The sequence below is a fragment of the Dromiciops gliroides genome, chromosome 2 (genome assembly GCF_019393635.1).
Source record: "Dromiciops gliroides isolate mDroGli1 chromosome 2, mDroGli1.pri, whole genome shotgun sequence".
Lineage (NCBI taxonomy): Eukaryota > Metazoa > Chordata > Mammalia > Microbiotheria > Microbiotheriidae > Dromiciops > Dromiciops gliroides.
Window position 1 is genome coordinate 483,708,011 of NC_057862.1, and position 23,048 is coordinate 483,731,058.

General features: G+C 35.9%; 1 protein-coding gene and 1 pseudogene across 3 annotated transcripts in view; one reads left to right on the top strand and one right to left on the bottom strand.

Annotated features, from left to right (window-relative positions):
- Window positions 1-4,132: 4,132 nt before the first annotated feature.
- The window catches only part of FEZ2 (fasciculation and elongation protein zeta 2), a 74,697-nt gene continuing 55,781 nt past the window's right edge, over window positions 4,133-23,048 (bottom strand). The window contains exons 6-10 of one of the 3 annotated variants that reach the window (XM_043988737.1): window positions 16,981-17,061; window positions 14,533-14,608; window positions 7,624-7,689; window positions 6,264-6,292; window positions 4,133-5,018 (exon numbers count right to left, since the gene is read on the bottom strand). In XM_043988737.1, the coding sequence (XP_043844672.1) occupies window positions 6,282-6,292; window positions 7,624-7,689; window positions 14,533-14,608; window positions 16,981-17,061 (234 nt within the window). In that variant the 3' untranslated portion in view covers window positions 4,133-5,018; window positions 6,264-6,281. The remainder of the gene's footprint in view (window positions 5,019-6,263; window positions 6,293-7,623; window positions 7,690-14,532; window positions 14,609-16,980; window positions 17,062-23,048) is intronic. The other 2 variants (XM_043988736.1, XM_043988739.1) reach the window with 2 other exon arrangements.
- On the top strand, window positions 21,209-22,836 carry LOC122742354 (annotated as a pseudogene).

The following is a 23,048-nucleotide window of genomic DNA, read 5'->3' on the forward strand; positions in this document are numbered from 1 at the left end:
TTTGTTGAAGCTCAGAAAAAAATTATGCCTCTTTAAACTTTAGCAATTATAGGAATATTTATGTAAATATCTTAAGCTTCAAAAAAACAAGAGTATTTGTGTGCATGTGTATATTTATATATATACATATATATTTATACACATACAATTTATGTTTTCCTGTTGAATGTATTTTTATGAGATTTTAACCAGAGCAAAGATAGATTAAATAGGCATTCCATACCAATGCTTTTAATCACTTATGAACTTTAAAAAAAAACAAAGAAAAGATCTCACTTTAACCACAGTTTAATTTGAAAGTGAGGGTGTGTGTGCTTGTGTGTAAATATATATATATGCATATATGTATATATATATTCACACATGTAAGTGTGTGCACACAAGAAGGTATGCATGTGCACACATTTTTAGCAGTCAGTCATCAATGCTCTTGCTAAGGAGAAGGGTGTTCTTTCACTTTTTTTCCTCCTTTCGTATTGGTTTTCAATGTACTCATTGGCTAGAGACACTGATGGCAATTTACATGCAGCACTAATCAGCTCCTGGATTTTTTTTTTCTTCAAACAATTGTTTGAAACAACTACTGGAATATTGTCCACAGTAAGCTGGAAGTTTGTTGTAGTTTGCCTCAATTATAACTCTGACTGTATACTATAGTGTTAATTTTTCAAACAGCTCTTAGCACTTTTATATTAAGTACCCATTTGTGCATTGACTTTTCTTTTACAAATGCTTGTTGTGAAAGACACAGATACCCAGTATGCTTAATGTGAAAAGAAAACGTGTTCTGTTTTGTAAAGGAACTTTCAAGTATTGTTGTAAATACTTGAACAGAGGTTGCTGAACTTTAAAACAAATAATTAATTTATTATTATAATGACCTAATTTATTAATCTGAAGAGTAACCATTTTTTGTTTTAGAATATCAAAAAGGTGTTCTAGCTGTTTGCATCAAAGAAAAAAAGATTTATTATCAAGGGGCAATATTTTTTCTGTTTCCAAAACAAAATTTGTTAGAAATCTGGTATTACAGAAACAGATTTACATCTGCCTAATTACTACAAATTTGTTGACAATTAATCCATTCCTGGCATTTAAAAAAAAGTCTTTATCCAAAAATTGTAAATGCTTGCTTTTGTTTTACAATCACGGCCATATTCTGAAAATACTAACAGGATATAGGACATGGTGTAAATTTTGTTGTTATTATTTTTAAAGATATGATTTATCCTGAGTGCTGTATCATTACTCTTTTACTTTTTGGTTCCTGTTGTGCTCTTGTAAAAAGACATACAAATAAGATTTCCTGAAAAATAAAATAGATATGTGGCACTTGGAGTGCACCGCAGTTCTACAGTTTGTTTCCTTTTCTTCAAAAAGCAAAACTGTAAGGTGGTTCTTTGTGATTTGGTTCCTAACAGCAAATAAACATTTTGAATCTAAAAGATGCACTGTGCTTTTCAATCAGATACACTTCCCATTCTATTTAAATGAAGTCAATGCTGTGCAATTATTGGTATAGAAGATATAATCCCCAACACTCCTCCAAGTCTCCCACCCCCCCCCCAAAAAAAAACCCCAAAACAGCTTTTCTCCCAGAAGCCAGGCTTTTCCCAAATAAAAGGTATAACTGGGTCCTCCTACAATCCTTCATGGTAGGGAAAACTGGACTGAAAATACAACCCTTGAGGTGCTTGTTCCTACAAAAAGATACTGCCTTCATGGAACACTAGAATCACCTGGTTGAGAACTTGCTTATTAAGTAGGATACATCCAGGATCTAATACAAATGTTTTAGCAATCACGAACTTAGATGCTACAGGCTCATGACAGTGAACAAGCAAGTGGACATGACGTTTTGTGCTGAGAAATTACTTCACCTTAATGAACTATCCATGAAGTCCCCTAGAAAACGAATTCATAATGGTATTGTGGGCAGTGCCATAGGAAAGCAGGAAACATTTCGGATTACTTTGTAGCATCAATATAATAACCACAGACAAACATCTCACCTGTAGAAAAATAAGAATGCCCATTGACCTGCAAAAGTCAAGTCTTTAACTTCCAATTCAGGCTTCACTCACGTGGAATGTTATAAACTTCAGTTCAACCTTGGTCAAGTTTTCTATGAAGATAAGTATGATAGTTTAGCCCACTTAAGAGAGCATACAGTTTTTAAATACTTTAAAAGAATTAGAAGTTGGACTAGATGAAGTTCGAGGTCCCTTCCGTCTCAACAAGAATACTTTTTTAAAAAGTGCTCAAAAAGCAGTCATGTAGCATTTTCTTAAATACTTCTAGTGAGGGAGAACCCGCTGTCTCCCAAGAGAATCTATTCCAGTTATGGATCGCTCTGTCAGAAAGGTATTTCTTCTTACCTCATGCCCAAATATGCCTCTTTGTAACATCCCCCCCATGGCTCCCATTTCTGCCCTTCAGAACCAAGCAGAACATCTTCTTCAAATGCCTCCTCTATTTCATCAGTCTCAGTTTTTCAAAAACCCAAATCTCTAAGAAGTTGTAGCCAATTGTGTTTTTTTGTTTTGTTTTTTAGTCTACATAGTATTAAGATGCATTTCTTTTCATGAAGAACTGAGAGGTTTTGATTAAGTTAGCTGGCCCAATTAATTTGATTGTTAGTGAAACCATCATGAATATAGATCAGAAAGAAAGCTAATCTACCTGCCCCACCCCAACACATGGGCCTTTCTTCTCTCTATACTCCCTCAGTCATTTCACCCACTCCAATAGGTTCAACTATCATCTCTATTCAAGATAACTTCCAGATTTATACACCCAACTGTGGCCTATCTCCTAAATTCTAGCCCCACATGACCAACAGCCCCTTGGATATATTTCCAAACTATATCCCTACAGGCATATCCAAAATACTTTAAATATTTTTTTAAGATTTTAATACTTAGTTGAAATTTTAATATCTAAATACTTAAAAATCATCTTTAAATAAACTCCTACCCTCTTCCCAACTTCACTGTTATGGTCAAAGACCTTTCAGTCCTTGACTCTTGCTTCTCTCTCACCCCTCATTTTCAATCATTTGACAAGTCTTTTCATTTGCAGGTGTACAATGTCTTTAGCATCCATCCCACTTGTATTCAGTCACATGGCCACCATCATAGTTCAGGCTGTCATTCCCTTTAACCTGAACTCTTGCCAATAGTCTCTTCTCTCTCTGACCTAACCTGAAAACTACCAAATTGATACTTTTAGATGACAGAACCTTGTCACTCCAATCAAGAAGCTCCAGTAGCTGGCTCCCTCTTGCCTTTAAGTCAAAATACAACCCTACCCTCTGCTTAGCTTTTAGACTTTCCTATTCAGGCTCCATCCCTACCTTTCCAGGATTATGTTTTTGTTATTCTCCTTCAAACAACTGATATTCCAAACTGGCATACTTGTTCTGCCCCACACTACATGTATTCCTTCTCCTATCCTCATGCCATCAAATAAGGTGTCCCCTATGCCTAGAATACACCCCTTCCTTACTGCCCCCCATAGTACCCCTACCTTCCTTTAAATTTCATCTCAAGTGCTACTTCCTACAAGAAGTTGTTAATGCCTGCTCTCCAAGCAAAATTATATTGTATCTACTATGCACAGATTTGGAGTTTACTTTCTTGTGTTCATGTCCTCAATAAGAATGAAAGTTTCTTAAGAGCATGGGCTGTTTACATCTGTTTTTATATCCCCAGCACCTAACACAGTGCCTGACACATGCTAGGCACTTAATACATGCTTTTTGAACGAATGAAATTCAAAATAAAGTGACATATCCAAACCACTAAAATGGGATGAGCCATCCAGAATCAGCTCCATCAAGAATAGCTATGTGCTCTGCCCTAAGAGACATAAACATGGAAATGCCCATACCTACAACATGGTATCATGTACGTGTAAAAAGTTACTACACCTTAAAAGTATTATAGTATCTGTTCCAGCTTTTAAGTATTCCATGCAGTCCTAAGAAATGAGCAATACCTCTACTATAGCAGCTTTCTGGAAGGTGCTATGGTCTCTTTAACCTTTCCTTGCTGTTTGCGATTCTTCAGGTTGAAACTATAAATTCTACAGGGATTAGTAAAGATGAGTCACTGAGTCATCAAAGGAATCTTCATCAGAAAGTCTGAGTTTGAATTTTTGCAATAAGACATTTGAAAATATTTTACAATAGTTGTTCTTTTTTTAAAACATTTATTACATGACATTGGCTTGATCAGACTGGCAAACGTGTTTTCTGGATTCGTGATAAATCCATGAGTAGAATTAATGCTTTAAGAAAATATGACTATAAATACCATCATACCACATTGGAAGAGACAAGGGCAATACTGTAGTATATCATTTCTCCAGCACCACAAAGGATGAGAACTCCTCTTAAAGTGCATTTCCAAACAATTCAAATAGAATCACATGGAAGAAAACATTTAAAAGAAATGAAGTATTACTGGAAACAAATGGCTATTAAATATTAAAAATAAACAACTGGTTAAAAACAAATAGCAAACTATACAATTATCTCCAATAGCATGATTGTTGGCATTCACCAAGTACTACCTAAAAGGAAAGCATAGCTTGATTTTAGCTCCCAATGTCACTGAAGAACACAGATTACATTTCTCAACATTTGAGGCTTGATTTTTCAGTGCAGTTGAGTTCCAGAAACCAATAAAAATTCAGTCTTAATCTAAGTCAATTAAAAGGGAACTGCAAAATTAATGTTATTCTGCCTTCCTCAAGGCAAGGGGATAGTTTATAACTGTTAATAGATTAGATTAGCAAAAACAAAAATAATGTTCATGATTCAAAATTTCTCTTGGTTCAAAACAAGGTATGAGTGGAGCCACTGCCTATTAATACTGAAGCTTATCATGTGCTGGAGTGCTGTAGTTTCCATTGCTGGGAGGTAAATACAGACAAGCTTTTGGGATAATGCTAACAGTGATTTAGCTTGTTGTTTGAAGAAGGTGAAGTGCTGCTCTTCTATGTAGGGCACAGAACTGAAAAATAAAAATAAAATGTAAATAAATATACATCAAACAGAAGCACTGGGTTCTATTCTTACTACAACTAAAATACCATTACTGTGATCTACAGAGCAGAGTGAAACAGTTTCATAGGGGTAGATCCCACAACGAAAAGTTACATCAAAACATATTAACTAAGTTTTTCCAGAAATGAGTAACCTAAAGGCCATGTCTCATTGATCACTATTAAAGGGAAGCAACTATAATTTCAACCTTATACTGCAAGGCATATTAAAAATAAAAAAAGCAAAGGAAGATCCCTTATATGGTAAAAGAAAGGTGAAAATTTCTGCCAACATTTTTATTCCCATATAGAAACAACACAGCAACACTCATTCCTCCTAACTTTCCTGCCTTATGCTCTCTTGGATGGCAGAGGTGGCAGCAGGTACAATTAAACAGAGATGGGAAAAAGCTGCTTAAGTGGCCCGTGCTTCTTCCATTCCTCCCTCCTGGTGACCTGAACAACTGTTTGAGGCATTCTTTATGTCCTCATTGGAATCTTCTTTCACTTCTCAGCTTTGTTTTAAAACTAGATGAATATTTAGCTGCACAAGCCACATCTATCAATATCAGTTAACAAGCCAAGAACAAACCAATGAAGAAAAGGAGTTTTCCCCAACTGGTCCCCATGGAGGCGAACAGTGAAGCAGGGGTAAATCTCCATGATGGGTGGAAAAGTACTGCTTAATCATCTCAAACAAACCCCTCACCTCCACTGTCCAACTCATATGGCATTCTTTCTCTCTCCTAATTTATGCCTAAGTGCATAATTACTTTTAGTCAGGTACCTTGGCAGCTTCTTTTTCCACCCAGTCCTTACAGAGAAAGCAAATGCGAAACCAATATACATGCACAAACATCTTATCAAAGGCAGTTGCAGTTATTAAGAGAATATGGGATAAGAGGTAGAAGCCAGTCACTTGAACAGGAAAGATGCAAAATATAAGGGGTGTGGTTTACTGAATCATGCAGTATAGGTGAAATTTATAGTACTATATTTTTCAGAATTAGGAATTTTAAAAATTACTTCCCCCAGGGTACTGTGCTGTCCTGATCATAAACCTCTTCCTTTTCTGTCAAATGTTAAAATTCAGAGAATGATTTAAAAGCCCATTCTACCATTATCCCTCAACCATATGGAACTACTTTAATTAGAAATTAAGACATGTTCTTTATACTCTTCTCATTCCCGTATCACATCAAGAAGACACAAACCTCAGAACAATCCAGCTTTCATACCAATGCTAGCAGAACACAAAAGCAAACAAAGATGTCAGGTATAAAAAAAATTCTGAATTTTTAAAAAGCCTCCATCAGAAAAAGATAGCATTATAGCACTAGCATGTTTAATCAGGAATTTTCCCCACTGTTAATCTACTAATGATCACCCTGTGAATCTAGAGGCACATGGATTTCTAGCTAGAGATGTTTATGATTTAGTCACTTGTGTCAGATTTACCATCTGATGCATTTCATCACATTTCCCCTTCTTTTACACAGGGAATATGGGACAAGAAAGTCCCTCCTAGATAGCTAATGACCAATAGAGAAGTTCAGTCTTCTAATCTGGCTAGAAAGATACTTTTGTTGGTAAAGAATGGAGTTAACAGGAAAGAAATACTTATCACCCCAAGTGGAATGTTCCTACAGTATCATGGCAAAAAATTACAGCATGAATTTTGTAATACTTTGCAAATCTGTTGACTAAGTATTTCAATAACCAAGATATTTTCAAGTTTAATTATAAGAGCAATTTTGATTTTATATAGTATTACATTAGTTCTCTAGTTACCCTTTAAAATCCAACTTCTGACCTTTCAGCTACATTGAAATTACTTTCATTAACTTCTCAAATGATCCTCCCTGGTTTCTACTCTATTCTGAATCTGTTATCATGCTGCCAAGCTCAGATACTACAATATCAGCCTGTTTCTGGTTTTCTCCTAATCCCTTTCATCAATCACTGAAGGATCTCTTTTTGGAGTTCTCTTCTACCAAAAAGATTATTGAAACATGCTCCATTTTATGTCTCCTTTATAGGTGGCCAATTTTGATTCCTTTATGACATGATTACTCTTTTCACCAATTGTTAAAGCCTACTTCTTATACTATCAATAGGGCCATCATACCCTTTTTTTCTCCTCCCTTCCCCTACTTACATCTCTGTTGTGTATTCAACTATGAAAGTTATCACAAACTCTGGACCTATAAGAATGTTAATAAAAATTGAAAATATAACACTATTAATGTAAGTTACTGGTAAATTACCACCTAACTCTAGTAAGTATTGGAAGAGCTGACAAATTTTCTAGACTAGTAGGTTTTGTGTGTGTGGTTTTTTTTAATCTATTGGCGGGGCAGCTAGGTGGTACAGTGGATAGAGTACCGGCCCTGGAGTCAGGAGTACCTGAGTTCAAATCTGGCCTCAGACACTTAACACTTACTAGCTGTGTGACCCTGGGCAAGTCACTTAACCCCAATTGCCTCACTAAAAAAAAAAAAATCTATTGGCAATATAGCTCTATCTTACTTAACATAAAAATTCAAATGTACACATGCTATTATACATACTCACCTTTCAGAATGTAATCTGTTAGCAAACTTGGAACTTTGTCACTGTCCTCCTTCATAGCATGAAGGACTACAATATGGACAAGAGGAAAAAAGACATAATTTTCAATTAGATGAAAAAATATAATCAATCATAAGTTTATTTAAAAAACCACATTACATTTGAATTATACACAGGGGAAAAAGACATACTATATAAGAGCCCAGAACTATATTGGCTAGACAAGTCTTTGTTCAGACAGGAATATTTTGCAACCTGAGAGTTGTTTTTCTAATTCCAAATTTTAAAGGAGTAATAAGGAAAACACAGGCAGATAGGGGTGGGGGGTGAATGTTATTTGCACAGAGCCATAGATTTCCAATGATGAATCTCTGTATGTACATTTTCATAGTACAGCTTTCCAAAGCATTCTGAAAGCTGGGAACTACACAGTTCATTATTTTAAAAAGAAATTAGGTTCTCAGGTACCTAAATAATTAGACATATACTTAATGAATAAATAAATCAATAAGCATTTCTTAGTTTCTCCTATTCGGTGTCATAATAAGCACTGAGGATTCAAAGACAGAAATGAAAAATTGTATATGCTCTAAGATCTTAAAGGACCCATCACCCTTCACTGAAGTAGAAAGTAAGCTCCATGAGAGTAGAGACTACTTTTGATTTTACTTTTATATCATTGCTAGCACGGCATTTTACCCATAACGGGTTTAGTAAGGGCTTGTTGGATTGGATTTTCAGGAATTTTTATCAGGAAAATTTATCAGAGACTGAGAAAATAAAGACCACATCATTCTCACACTTTTCTATACAATGATGGCAGTTCAGTAGCTTTCACATAAGGATAGCCCTATCCTAACCTCATAATATATCTAAGTATAGCCCAAAAGTAGGAAGCAGCATTCTTGGCTTTGGATAACCTGTCATCTTCTGAATTAAACCTGACAGACACCAACACAAGCTTCCAAACATACAAAGCCTTTTTGTTTGCTTCAAATAATTTTCTTTTGTTTAAGAGAGAGAGAACGAGTAGAAGTAAATAGATTTATTTATTTTTAGCATTCTTTTTTTAAATTTTGAGTTCAAAATAATCTACCTCCCTCTAGCCCTTCCTCTACCCACTGAGAAGGCATGCAACAATGCATGTATAATTATATAATTATACATGTGAAATCTTGTAAAACATATTTCTATACTAGCCATGTAACAAAAAAAATAAGAAAAGCAAAGTGAGAAAATTATACTTCAGTTTGAACTCAGTCCTTCAGTACTCTCTCTGAAGGGGGATAGCATTTTTTGGCATAAGTCTTTCAGAATTGTACTGTATCATTGTATTGATCAGAGTAGCTTAGTCTTTCATGGTTGATCATTACAATATTGCTTTTACTGTGTACCATGATCTCCTTCCTGGTTCTGATCACTTCACTCTGAATCAGTTCATATGGGTATTCCCAGGTGTTGTTTTTTTGTTGTTGTTATTTTCTGAAACCATTCCCCCTTCATTATTTTTTTAAAATTTTATTCATTTATTTATTTTAGTTTTCAACATTTGTTTAGATAAGATTTCAATTTCAAATTTTTCTCCCTCCCTCGCCTCCCTCCCCCCCTCCCCAATACAGCAGGTAATCTGATATAGGTTATATATACATATATATAATAACATTAAACATATTTCTGCATTAGTCATGTTATAAAAGAAGAATCAGAGCAAAAAGGAAAAACCTCATAAAAGAAAAACAACAGCACCAAAAACAAAAGAAATAGTATGTTCTAATCAGCATCCATATTCCACAGTTCCTTTTTTTCCCCCTGGATTTGGAGAGCCTTTTCCATCATGAGTCCTTTGGAACTTTCTTGTACCATTGGATTGGTGAGAAGAGTCCAGTCTATCACAGTTGATCAACACACAATGTTGATGATACTCTGTACAATGTTCTTCTGGTTCTGCTCCTCTCAGTCAGCATCAGTTCATATAAGTCCTTCCAGGTTTCTCTGAACTCTTCCTGCTCATTGTTTCTTACAGCACAATAGTATTCCATTACATTCATATACCACAACTTGTTCAGCCATTCCCCAATTGATGGGCATCTCCTCAATTTCCAATTCCTTGACACCAAAAAAAGAGCAGCTATATTTTTGTACATGTGGGTCCTTTTCCCTTTTCCATGATCTCTTTGGGGAAAAGACCCAAAAGTGGTACTGCTGGGTCAAAGAGTATGCACAGTTTTATAGCCCTTTCAGCATAATTCCAAATTGCTCTCCAGAATGGTTGGATCAGTTCACAGCTCCACCAACAATGCATTAGTGTTCCAATTTTTCCAAAGCTTCTCCAACATTTATTATTTTCCCTTTTTGCCATATTAGCCAATCTGATAGGTGTGTGATAAAATAATGGGATTTAAGCAGATACTCAAAGACCCACCTGGAGATTGATCGAGACTGATTGAATCAAGTGAGAGTGAATCAAGTGATACTGCTGATTAGCCTACTTCAAGTTAACTGGATTGTAATCACACCTGGCTATCCCTTAAGAAGATATTATTCTCAGAAGCTAGACTGTGAACTCAACTTGAGAACGCCTTCAAAACCAATGGATTTGGATGACGCCAACCAATCAGCTTGAAGCAGTGTGTAAGGACCGACTCTGTTCCAGACCTATAAAATGCTTCTACAATCAGCTTGCTGGGGAGTTGCTGACTGAAACAGGCTCCTGGCAGAGGACTTGAGGAAGAACCCAACAAGGCTGAAACTCAAGGCTAGATAGGCCTTTTCTTAACTTTCTGAACTCCATGTGAATATCTGTATGCTTTAATAAATGTTTAATGCCCAAAGACTGGTGCTAAAGCTTCTAATTTAAGGTGACCACAATATAGATTATAAACATCACAGGTGTCAGGTGGTACCTCAGAGTTGTTTTAATTTGCATTTCTCTAATCAATAGTGATTTAGAGCATTTTTTTCATATGGGAATAGATAACTTTGATTTCTTCATCAGAAAACTGCCAGTTCATATCCTATGACCATTTCTCAATTGGGGAATGACTTGGATTCTTATAGATTTTATTTAGTTCCCTATATATTTTAGAAATTAGGCCCTTTATCAGAAGTACTGGCCATAAAAATTGTTTCCCAGCTTTCTGCCTCCCTTCTAATTTTGGATGCATTGGTTCTGTTTGTACAAAAACTTTTAAATTTAATGTAATCAAAATCATCCATTTTGCATTTCATAATATTCTCTATCTCTTGTTTGGTCATAAAATGTTCTCCTTTCCATAAATCTGAGAGGTAAACTATTCCTTCCTCTCCGAATTTACCTATGGTATCACCTTTTATGTCTGAATCATGTACCCATTTTGACTTTATTTTAGTATAAAGTGTAAGATGTTGGTCTATGCCTAATTTCTGCCATACTATCTTCCAGTTTTCCCAGCAGTTTTTGTCAAATACTGAGTTCCTATCCCAGAAGCTGGAGTATTTTGGTTTATCAAACAGTACATTACTGCCATTTACTACTGTGTCTCCTGTGCCTAGCCTATTCCATTGGCTAATATGACAAAAATGGAAAATAATAAATGTTGGAGAAGCTGTGGAAAAATTGGAACACTAATGCATTGTTGGTGGAGCTGTGAACTGATCCAACCATTCTGGAGAGCAATTTGGAATTATGCTGAAAGGGCTATAAAGCTGTGCATACCCTTTGATCCAGCAGTACCACTTTTGGGTCTTTTCCCCAAGAGATCATGGAAAAGGGAAAAGGACCCACATATTCAAAAATATTTATAGCTGCTCTTTTTTTGGTGGCAAGGAATTGGAAATTGAGGGGATGCCCATCAATTGGGGAATGGCTGAACAAGTTGTGGTATATGAATGTAATGGAATACTATTGTGCTGTAAGAAACAATGAGCAGGAAGAGTTCAGAGAAACCTGGAAGGACTTATATGAACTGATGCTGACTGAGAGGAGCAGAACCAGAAGAACATTGTACAGAGTATCATCAACATTGTGTGTTGATCAACTGTGATAGACTGGACTCTTCTCACCAATCCAATGGTACAAGAAAATTCCAAAGGACTCATGATGGAAAAGGCTCTCCAAATCCAGGGGGGGAAAAAGGAACTGTGTGGAATATGGATGCTGATTAGAACATACTATTTCTTTTGTTTTTGGTGCTGTTGTTTTTCTTTTTTGAGGTTTTTCCTTTTTGCTCTGATTCTTCTTTTATAACATGACTAATGCAGAAATATGTTTAATATTATTATGTGTGTGTGTGTGTGTGTGTGTGTGTGTGTGTGTGTGTGTGTGTGTGTGTATAAAACCTATATCAGATTACCTGCTGTCTAGGGGAGGGGGGAAGGGAGAAAAATTTGAAATTGGAAATCTTATATAAACAAATGTTGAAAACTGTCTCTACATGTAACTGGAAAATAATAAAATACTGTTATTTAAAAACAAACAAATAAAAAATAACTCTATAGCCCTTTGAGCATAGTTCTAGATTGTTCTCCAAAATAGTCAGACCAGTTTACAACTCCGTCAACACTTCATTAGTGTACTTAATTTCCCAAATCCCTTCCCACATAAAGTTTTTGTTTTGTTTTGGCAGGGCAAAGAGGGTTAAGTGACTTGGCCAGGGTCACACAGCTAGTAAGTGTCTAGTGTTTGAGGCCAGATTTGAACTCAGGTCCTCCTCAATCCAGGACCAGTGCTTTATCCACTGCGCCACCTAACTGCCCCCCACATAAAGATTTTAACAGGGAAAAAGAAAAAAGGCCAAATCTATCTGCCTCAAGAATATACCTAAGGTAGCTATCCTAATCATGACTAGCTTTCAACATGCATGGGCCTAAGTGACAAACAAGTATCTTATAATTATCCATTATCATTCCTGAGAGTGAGAAACCAGAAGCAGTGATAGCAGGATCCCTCTATGATAGGTGTAGAGTACACACAACAGCCTTGAGATAGCTATGGTTATGGTGAATTCTCAAGAGAACAAGAGTTCTTCTAAGAACTACAAACCTTCAGGGGCAGAGTCGAGATGGCAGAGTAAACTGATGAACTCACCTGAACTCTCCCAAATTCTTCTCCAAACAATTTTAAAATAATGCCTCTGTGGAACAGATTAGGTTCACAATACACAGTGGTAAATAACCATAGTAATCTAGTGTTTGATAAATGCAAAGATCCAAGCTTTTGAGGATAGAACTCACTAATTGACAAAAATGCCCAGTTTTGGAAAGCAGTTTGGCAGAAACCAAGTATAGATGAACATTTAACCATATACTAAGACATGGTCAAAATGAATACATGATTCAGTCATAAAGGGTGATATCTTAAGCAAATTAGGGGAACGTAGAATATTTTATTTGTCAGATCTATGGATAAGGGAAGAATTTGTGATCAAACAAAAGATAGCATTACGGGATGTAAAATGGCTAATCTTGATTCCATTAAATTTAAAAGCGTCTGCACAAATAAAATCAATTCAGCCAAGATTAGAAGGAAAGTAAGAAACTGGGGGTAAAATTCATAGCAAGATTCTCTGACAAATGTTTCATTTCTCAAATATATAAAGAACTGAATCAAACCTATAAGAATATGAGTCATTCTAAAATAGATAAATGGTCAAAGACTATGAACAGGCAATTTTCAAAAGAAGAAATCAAAGCTATCTAAAGTCATAGGAAAAAATGCTCTGAATCACTAGTGACTAGAGAAATGCAAATTAAAACTCTGAGGACCACCTCACATCTATTAGATTGGTTAATATGACAGAAAAGGAAAATGACAAATGCTGGAGGAGATGTGGAAAAACTGAGACACCAATGTTGGTGAAGCTGTGAACTGAACAATTCTGGAGAATAATTTGGAGCTATGCCCAAAGAGCTATTAAACTATGCACACCCTTTCATCCAGCAATACCACTACTAGATCTGCATCCCAAAGAGATAAGAGAAAATAGAAAAGAACCTATGTATACAAAAATATTTACAGCAGCTCTCCTTGTGCTGGCAAAAAATTGGAAGTTGAGGGCATACCCATCAATTGAGGAATGGCTGAACAAGTTGTGTTATATGATTGTGATGGAATACTATTGTGCTTTAAGAAATTATGAATAGGATGATTTCCGGAAAACCCGGGAAGACGTATATGAATTGATGTAAAATGAAGTGACCAGAAGCAAAACATTGTACATAATAACAGCAATATTGTACAATGATCAACTGTAAACAACTTAGCTAGTCTCAACAATATGATGATCCAAGAGAATTCCAAAGGACTATCCATCTCCAAAGAAAGAACTGATGGTGTCTGAATGCAGATCGAAGGTTTTGTTGGGGTTTTTTTACTTTCTTTTTCTTGTTTTTTTTTCTGTTTTCTTCTGTAACATGGATAATAAGGAAATATATTGTGCCTAACTGAACATATATAATTTATATAAAATTGCTTGCCTTCTCAAGGAGGAGGGAAGGAAAGAATTTAGAACTCAAAACTTTAAAAAATGAATGTTAAAAAAATAGTTTTTACATGGAATTGAGAAAAAATATTTTAAAAGAACTATCAGCCTTCATTCCCAAGAGTTCTAAGAAATTTTTCTTTCCCAGAAGAGAGGGTCAAACCATGAGCATTATCAACAGTAGATACACTATACCCTCTCTTATAGAGAAATCCCAGTGATCAAAAACTATAGGTATAGGGTACACTTTGCCAAGCAGCAGAGATCCAAGCTCCTCCAAACAGCTTTCAGCAGCGGGCCAGTTTCAGTAATTAAATGCAGATGGAGGAAGTCTTCAATCTATTACCTTTAGCAATTCTTTTTCCAACTGACATAAAAACATCATTAAATGAAAACAAAGATTTAAGAGTCAAAAAGAATAAAGAAGTAAACAGTTAAAATATATTTTGCTTACTTTTTGTTAATATTTGAAGATCTTCAACAGAAGGTGGTCCATTTTTTTTTTCATATGGAATGACTGTCGTCAAGTACTGCCAAGTGAAAAATGAAGAATTATTTATTTTACTTATTATGTTTGATTGCAAAAAACTCAGCAAAAAGTCTAGTGACTTTATAACATTAACATATTGCTACAGTAATCAATATGTGCAGTTATATATAGAAATAAAAATTGTACTATGCTAGTTTTATTTTTAATCAAATCAATCTATTTAATACAAACCATTATTATACTTCATATACAGAGTTACCTTATATTTCTATTGCTGAAAAATTCACTCATGAATTTAAAGACAATTTGTTCACTTTTAAAGCTAAAGTTGTCTCATTGTCCTTGCAGTTATTCAATAAAATATTTACTGGTGTCTACATAGACCAGTTACAGAGAAGGCACCAACCTGCACAGGTGGAGTTTTCTCTTCCTAAGGTTTCCTATATCAATTATATCCTAGATCTAGTCCCTAATCCTATCTGCATGTATACTATCTTATTAACACTGTGTGTATACAGCCTCTTCCTTGCTTGCTCAATTTCAGTTACATTGTCTTTTGAACAACAAAATGATAACTGCAAAAATATTGTACATAAGCACTTGCCAAGAGCAACTACAAATATATTTTCTTATGGATTAATGACATGATACCATTACTTCTTAAATTATGTAAGTGGTTAAAAACATGGAAGTTCACAAAGGAGAAAGAAAGACATGAGAACAGCTTACCTACAAAGAAGTCAATGGACAAGCATTTTTTAGACAAATTATACACTTGTTAGCCATATCCTAAATCCACAAAACCTAAAAAAATAATCACTTAGTTTCTCCCATTCTGACCAAAATATCTGTATTGCATTTTCAGTTTTTACTTGGCATTAAAAGTTGGCAGACTAATTAATTAACTCATCATACACTGAAGTAAAAATTCTGAAGCAAAAGGGGATTTTAGAGATTATCTATTCCAACTCTCATTTTACAGATGAGGAAACTGAGACCCAAAGAGGTGGTAAGGAGGATTCAAATGGAGTTTCTCTGACTCTAAGTCCAGTGTTCCTTCTAATACACCTCATTGCATCTCTTACAGTATTAGTATACTGGCACTAAATTTTCTTAATCCACTCATAATCATTGACTGCCTGACATGAAAGAAATTATTTAATAGAAAGCAACTCAAATCCTATTTCCTGGAGGGAGACCCTTCAAGAACCTACAAACCCTCTTTCTGGTAGGGATTTTACCACAGTAATGCTTAATGACACAACTGAAGGTGCTTATTTGTTTAAAGAAAGACATAAGACAAAAGAGCACCATCTTGACATCTCATTATTTCTGGCTGTAAGAGTACCATAGGTCTTGGCATATATACATTACTGAAGCACAAACAGTCTTTCATGCAAACTTGATCCCAATTCTGGGAGTGGAATCAGTTTGGGAGTAACTGGACACCTTGAGAGATGTGAAAAGTTAACATCCTCTCTAGAGTCAGCCCCACCCTGACCATGTGCATGCAACTTTCCACCTGCCCTCTTTGACCTGAACTTGCCACTCTTTCTTAAATAGTATATAGGAAACATGCAATACCGCCTCCCCTCAAAAAAAAAGCCCTTGGACCCTGATTCCATCCCATCTAGAATCCTATTTGGGCTAACCCTGGTTATCATTTCTCTTTACAATTAAACATTAAATATATCTCTTGTTGATAGAAATCTGTTTCTTTATTTAAAAGGTTATTAATATTAGAAAAGAGAAATTTGAAATGTTAATAAGCTGTAAATACTGTTACAAATCTTTATTTTTATAAAAAAGTTCATTAATAATACTGGATGATCCATGTACCCAACCTTCACTTATCAGAATTAATTCAGAAAGCTGGTTTTATAGTTTACTTCAATGTACTACGACCTACATATAGCTAAGCCCTACTATCTTCTTTTAATACAATTAAAAGGAAAAAATCCATCTACATATGTATGCATGTATGTAGGTATGTATATGTATGTGTGTATGTATATGACAAACTCCTATAGGAGCCAAATCAAATAATAAAAACTAACATTTGACTTTTTTCCTGATAAAATATAAGATCATGCCATATGTTTTTTACATATAGGGAACAGCACTTTCTACTTACCTTTTTAAAACAGTACCTAATCATTTAACGTTAAGCATGAGACTACAGTTCTACAGCAAATGTGAAGCCTGTGTGTGTGTGTGTGTGTATTCTAGTCTGAAAAAAATATAATCTCTCAAGAGAAATTCTGCAGAATTAAATGTATAGAAGTCTATTTGAATTTCTACTCTTCCCAGTAATGCTCTTAGTTAATTAGTAAAACTAACAGCTTTCAATATCTTGACTTACACAGAGAAGCAACAAGCAGAGAATGAAGGAAAATAAAGATAACCGAGCACCTGTTTCTCTCCACCCGAATTCCCAAAGGTGTGGCGGAAGCCATTCTGAATGACATTTGAGATCCCTTCCATGCTGAAGCGCTAAAGGCAGCAAAATATGGCCAGGAAGAAAAGGACAGAGAAAGAAGTTCAAAGACTATTAGTAAGAATTTACCAAGATGGCATAAGTGTCCAAGAGACAAGCAGTTAGAAAAATGCCACTACATATTCAGAAATAACGCTCACTTTGTGTTTTCAATTTTACAATTCAAAATAGAAGTAATAAATTTAAAAAAAAAACCTTCATCATGAATATTTTACCCAATTCTGCTGCCAGGTAAATTTATTCTAAGGAAACATTTTAAATGGAATATTATGATTTTTTTCATCTGAATACAGTTTTTAAGTCAATTGCTAATTAAATTTAGATTTAAACAATATTTTAAAATAGCTTTTCAAAAGGTTTACCTATTGTTTGCCAAAATTCTAAAAACCTAAACAGTATGCATGTTTCCAGTAAAAGCTGACGAACCTCAGACAAAATGGAAGAGAATACCATTTGCCAAATATTGATGGTTTTATTTGGGAAGCTAATTACTACTTCTTACCCATTTAGATGTTGAAAAATGTGGGTTGTATGCAACTCAAAAGAGAAATGGAACTTTGAACAGTAGATATGCTTTTGGAGAAAGTGCACATTTACTGGACCTATTCCCTAAAACTTCCATTTAAGTTCTAAGAAATAGCACTGGCCTACTCCAACTGCAAATTATATGACTTCCTGGAATTGACTTCCTGGAATACATTGTCCAGGAGCAGGTTAAGCTTTTTCCTAACAATCTAACCTGATTTGTGACCAACCTAAAATTCAATCAAGAATAGAGTAGGGCTCTAGAAGAGCCTTAAGGCCCTTGACTCAACCACATCAGCCAGAACTTTACAGGATAAGAGATTAAGAAAAATGGCACCCTAGAAAGGAAGAAGACCATTCCCGGTATGCCCAGGACTTCTATTGCCTCTGCTTGTTCAGGAAAAGGTCAGTCAATCAACACATTCATTTACTAAGTTTCTACCTTACAAAGAGTACCATGGGGAGGTACAAAAGAAATAGGAGATAGTCTCTGACTTCAAGAAACTTTCAATCCAATACTGGCTCTTCAACGACTAGTTGTATAACCTATAAATTGATGAACCTTGCTAAATCTCATTTTCATCATCTATAAAATAAAGCAGTTTGAATGAATATCTATAATCCATTGCTACTTCAATATGCTATGATTTTATAGTTCTACTAGCCTGAACAGTGGTAGATAAGGAAGATAATTTGGAATATTAAAAATTATCATATTAAAATATCTATATTGAAATATTTCAAATCACCAGTGATAATAATGAAATAATAGGACTTTATAGTTTACAAAACATTTTATGCATCTCATTTTTTTCTCAAAGCAATTGTGAAGTAAGTAGTACAAATAATGCCTTTATTTTATAGTTGAAGATCAGAAAAAGCAAATAACTAAACCAAATTCTCAAACCTATGTCTTCTGACACTAAGCCCAATGCCTTTTTCACTATTGTAGCTGCTTCTCCGATTTTTATCTCTGATAAAAAGTGCAATTTCTATGTGGGTTGCCAGAGAGTATAATATACAAAGAGATGAGTCTAGTTCAAACAATCATGATGAGGCTATATAGTAAAGGGTTCTAGCAGCTCATCTCTTTCTGCAAAAGATACTCTCTTCAAAAAAGACAAACTGCATATATCTTTCTGTGAAATTTGGCCTGTGGAACTTTGATGTGTTCTTAACTTTGGCAAAGTCTCTCATTGCCTCTCTTTCTACTCCCTATCATTCCCTCCACCTACCCTGCTCGCCAACACACACACACACACACACACACACACACACACAGAGCAATTTCTCAATGTTATCAGACTGGCTTCCTGCCCCTTCGTGTAATAGACTAGTAAATAATATAGAATCAAAGAATCATGGCATGTAGAAATGAAAGAGGTCTTAAAGATCATTTAGTCTAACCCCCTCATTTTACAAATATTGAAAAGGGGGCCCAGAGAGGTTAAATTATTTTCCCAAGGTCACACAGTAAGTGAGGCCACATTCAACCTCAGTTCCTTTGGCATATTGAGTCTCTCTCTTCCCTTGAACACATCTCAAGCACCATCCTCTCAAAACTAGTGCTCTCCCTTTCCAATTGACCTCGTATTTAATGACTTTGAATATGTTTGTATTTATTCTGTATATGGTTACATACATTTGTTGTCTGTTCCATTAATATGTAAGCTCTTTGCATGTAGGAACTGTCTAGCATAGTGTCTGGTATATAGCAGGCACTGCTATATGAATGGCTGACTAATTGATTGGTTCCAAATCTAATGTTCTTTCCACTATACCATACCCCCTTCTCCTAGTAAGATTGTGAGTGGATATATGCATGTCCCAGTGGGTTGATATTTTGCAGATTTCTCTCCCACTTTATCCTAGATTCTTCTCATGGTGTCAGGTAAATATTTACCATGAGGGTGAGATGAAATGCTTTATTTCATGTCACACTTTTAAAGTTGGAAGGGACCTCAGTGACCATATATTCCAACCCAAACCCCCAAAGAATCACAACTATATGATACTATATAAGTGGCCATCCATCCTCTGTCTGAACCCTACCACTGGGGGAAACCCTCCACCACCTGATGCAATACATTCCACTTTTGCACAGCTCTAGTCACTAGGAAATTGTTTCTGACATTAAGTCTAAATTGGTCTCTTTGTAACTCCTACCCATTGCTTGCGGTTCATTCTCCAGGGACCTTCTTCCTTAGGAGAGCTTTTCACATACTTGAAGACAATGTTCAGATCCACCCTGAACTTTCTCTTTTCCAGGTTAAACATCCCTTGTCCCTTCATACAATCCACATAACACGGTCCTTCACATTCTGGCCACCATACTCTGGATGCTTTCAAGCTTATCAATGTTCTTAACCTGTGGAATCTAAAACTAATCATAATGCTCCACATGTGGTATGAATAAGGCAGCGTAGAAAGGGATTATCATTCCCCTATTCTTGAAAGCTATACTCCTCTGAGTGTTAGAAAAAAAAAAGATTATAACAGCTTTTGTGGCAGCCAAATCACACTGCTGATATAATTAGCCTGAATCTACGAACCTCAAAATCTGTTTCAAACTGCTAACCTTTTCTTCCCCCTACTCTATACTTGTGAGATTGATTTTTCGAACCCAAACATAAGACATTATACCTATTCCTTCTAAATTTCACCTTATTAGATTCAGCTCAATGCTCTGGACAGGAGACATCTTTGGGGATCCTGCCTGTTATCCAGTGTATTAGCTATCCCTCATAGCTAAGGCATCTGAAAATTTTATGTAGAGGCCCCTTTTGCATTTATCCAAGTCATTCATCAAAATGCTAAATAACAGAAGGCCAAGCCCAGATCCCTGGGTTCCACCAGTGTAAATATTCTAAGCTGATATTAAGCCATCAATGACTACTCTTTTTGTCTAACAGTTCAACCAATTCAAAATCCATCCAATTGTGTAGCCCAAGTAGTTTTCAATTCTTCGCAAAAATCTACATAAAAGATATATAGAGAATACACCTGGGGCAGCTAGTTTGCGCAGTGAATAAAGCACTGGTCCTGGATTCAGGAGGACCCGAGTTCAAATCCGGGCTCAGACATTTGGCACTTACTAGCTGTGTAACCCTGGGCAAGTCACATAACCCTCATTGCCCTGCCAAAAAAAAAAGAATACACCTGATCATTTTAAATAACCCTGTCAAAAAAGAAAATAAGATTACTCTGGCACAACCTGCTATTAGAGAAAACATGATAGCTCTTTGTAACTACCATTTCCTTTTTTAGATTTTTCACTACTCATCTTTTTAGTGATCCATTCATTCCAGGATTCTTCCGGGAATCAACATCAAGTTCACTGGCCCATGGTTTTCAGACTCAGTTCTCCTCTCTTCTTCAACAGGGCATTTAGGAAGCCAGACAGGCAAACAAGTGAGCAAAGAGGGAAGCATTAAGGTAGTGGAAGGGAAAGAAATTTGGGAGCAAGTAGGCCATTAGAGGCCCAAGAGAAACTAAAACCTACCTCATTCTTTGATCCTCCCTTCCCCCACCTCAGAGCCCCCACCAGATTATTTTCAGTCCAGCCTAGCATTGGCCTAGAGGCTAACAGTGGATCAGGAAATGAAGCTCAAAGCAGAATACTTGGTGGCAAAATTTTTACCCAAAGAAGCTATTAGAACTTGATTGTTTTTTCAAGGAGACGATCATGATTTAGCCTAGGTCCACTTAGACATGAATTTCCCCATCCTTGATCCAATCCCTCTCATCAATGGCCATGATGAGCTATATGGCCTCAATCTGAAGAAGAGGGAGTTGGATGAGTGCAAAGAGGCCTTCCAGGGCACCAAGTTGTCAGTGGTGGGCATTACTGAAAAAGTAAAACCTAAATCCCAAATATTGATCAAGAAATGAAACAAGATCAAAATGTGAGTAGAGGTCCTTATTTCCAATATAGAGGATGGGAACAATTGTAGTATATCCATTCAGGATAGGTTACACAATGGATAAAGCGTTGACCTGGAGTCAACAAGACCTGAATTCAAATCCAGCTGTGTGACTCTGAGGAAAGTAAGGGAATTAGGATAGCAAGTAGTTAATTGAGGGAACTGATTCTGGAGCTAGCTTAGTTCCCTTTTTTTAATATGAGTCCAGTCCAACTTCTGTCTTGTGAGAAAACTTTATTCAATTGTGGGAATTGGGGGGAAAAACCTTATTGTATTGTTTGAACCTAGCCCTACATGACTGGGAAACTGGACCAACTCCACCTGCCGCTTACAGACCCTTAACTAAGGACCCTACACTATGCTGACCAGAAACCTGGTCACATCCAAAGACTGATGCAAAGAGTTTTCTCACAATTGTGTATCTCAAGCAACCCATATGTCTTATCTGAAACTGGCCCCGCACTGATCAATAAGTTATTATTTCCATGTTCCTTTAATTGTTTATGGATGCTTGGGAGAAGTGGGATATCTCTTTTTCTGAATTCAGGGAATTGTACCTGTTAATCCCCCCCCCCAACTTGAAGTCCCCAATCTTTCCTCCAATGAGAAACCAGATTGCGTAATGCTGTATTGTTTCCTTTTAATTAATTAGCTTTATTTTATTAATTGCTTTTAATGTATAAAAGTCTGTCTCCCCCTGTATCCAGGATCCAGGCCTAGGCTGAGGAGGTCTGGTCCTGGTTTGTTGGGCAATTGCTATGTATTGCTTAATAAGCTGATATGCTTAGAAGACTTAACTTTTGTTTCCACAGCCATTTCATCTTTCACAACCCTAAGCAAGTTGTTCAACCCTGTTTGCCTCAGTTTCTACATCTGTAAGATGAGATAGAGAAGGAAATGGCAAATTACTTCAGTAACTTTGCCAAGAAAACCTCAAAAGAGGTCATGAAGAGTCCAATACAACTGAAAAACAACAAATCAACAACAACAATCCATCCAGGAGGAAAATGCTGCAAAACTAAGAACTGTGTTACAGAACTATGGACTATATAGAGTGAAGCTACATCTTTTGTGGAAGATCTTTCTAGATATTGGTTTCTAAAATATATAAATATCCCCATGTGGAATACTATTAACATATATTGAAAGATTGATGAGAAAGAATATATCAGCCTTCAGCAATTCATAAGGAACCAATACATCACTTTATAAGACATAATCCAGAAAAACATTAAGATGAAGCAGACCCAGAACGACAATGCAGATTTTAAACTGAGGTCATGGCCAGACCTAGGAAACTCTGTGAGTCTGGCTCAAGATTGACACTGCCTTGGCTGGAAAGTCATCATATCTCTCTTCTGTTTTTAGAATCCATAAAGTTCTCATGCTGTTTTGTGACTTGTTTACCTCATTTCAGTCCTCAGGAACTTTCTTCTCCTACCCTAAAATTTCCATTCTCAGTCTGCCCTTTCAAGAGCCATTTCTGGAGTTTTGCATATATGTGTCTTTGTACACATATACTTTCTCCTGAACTC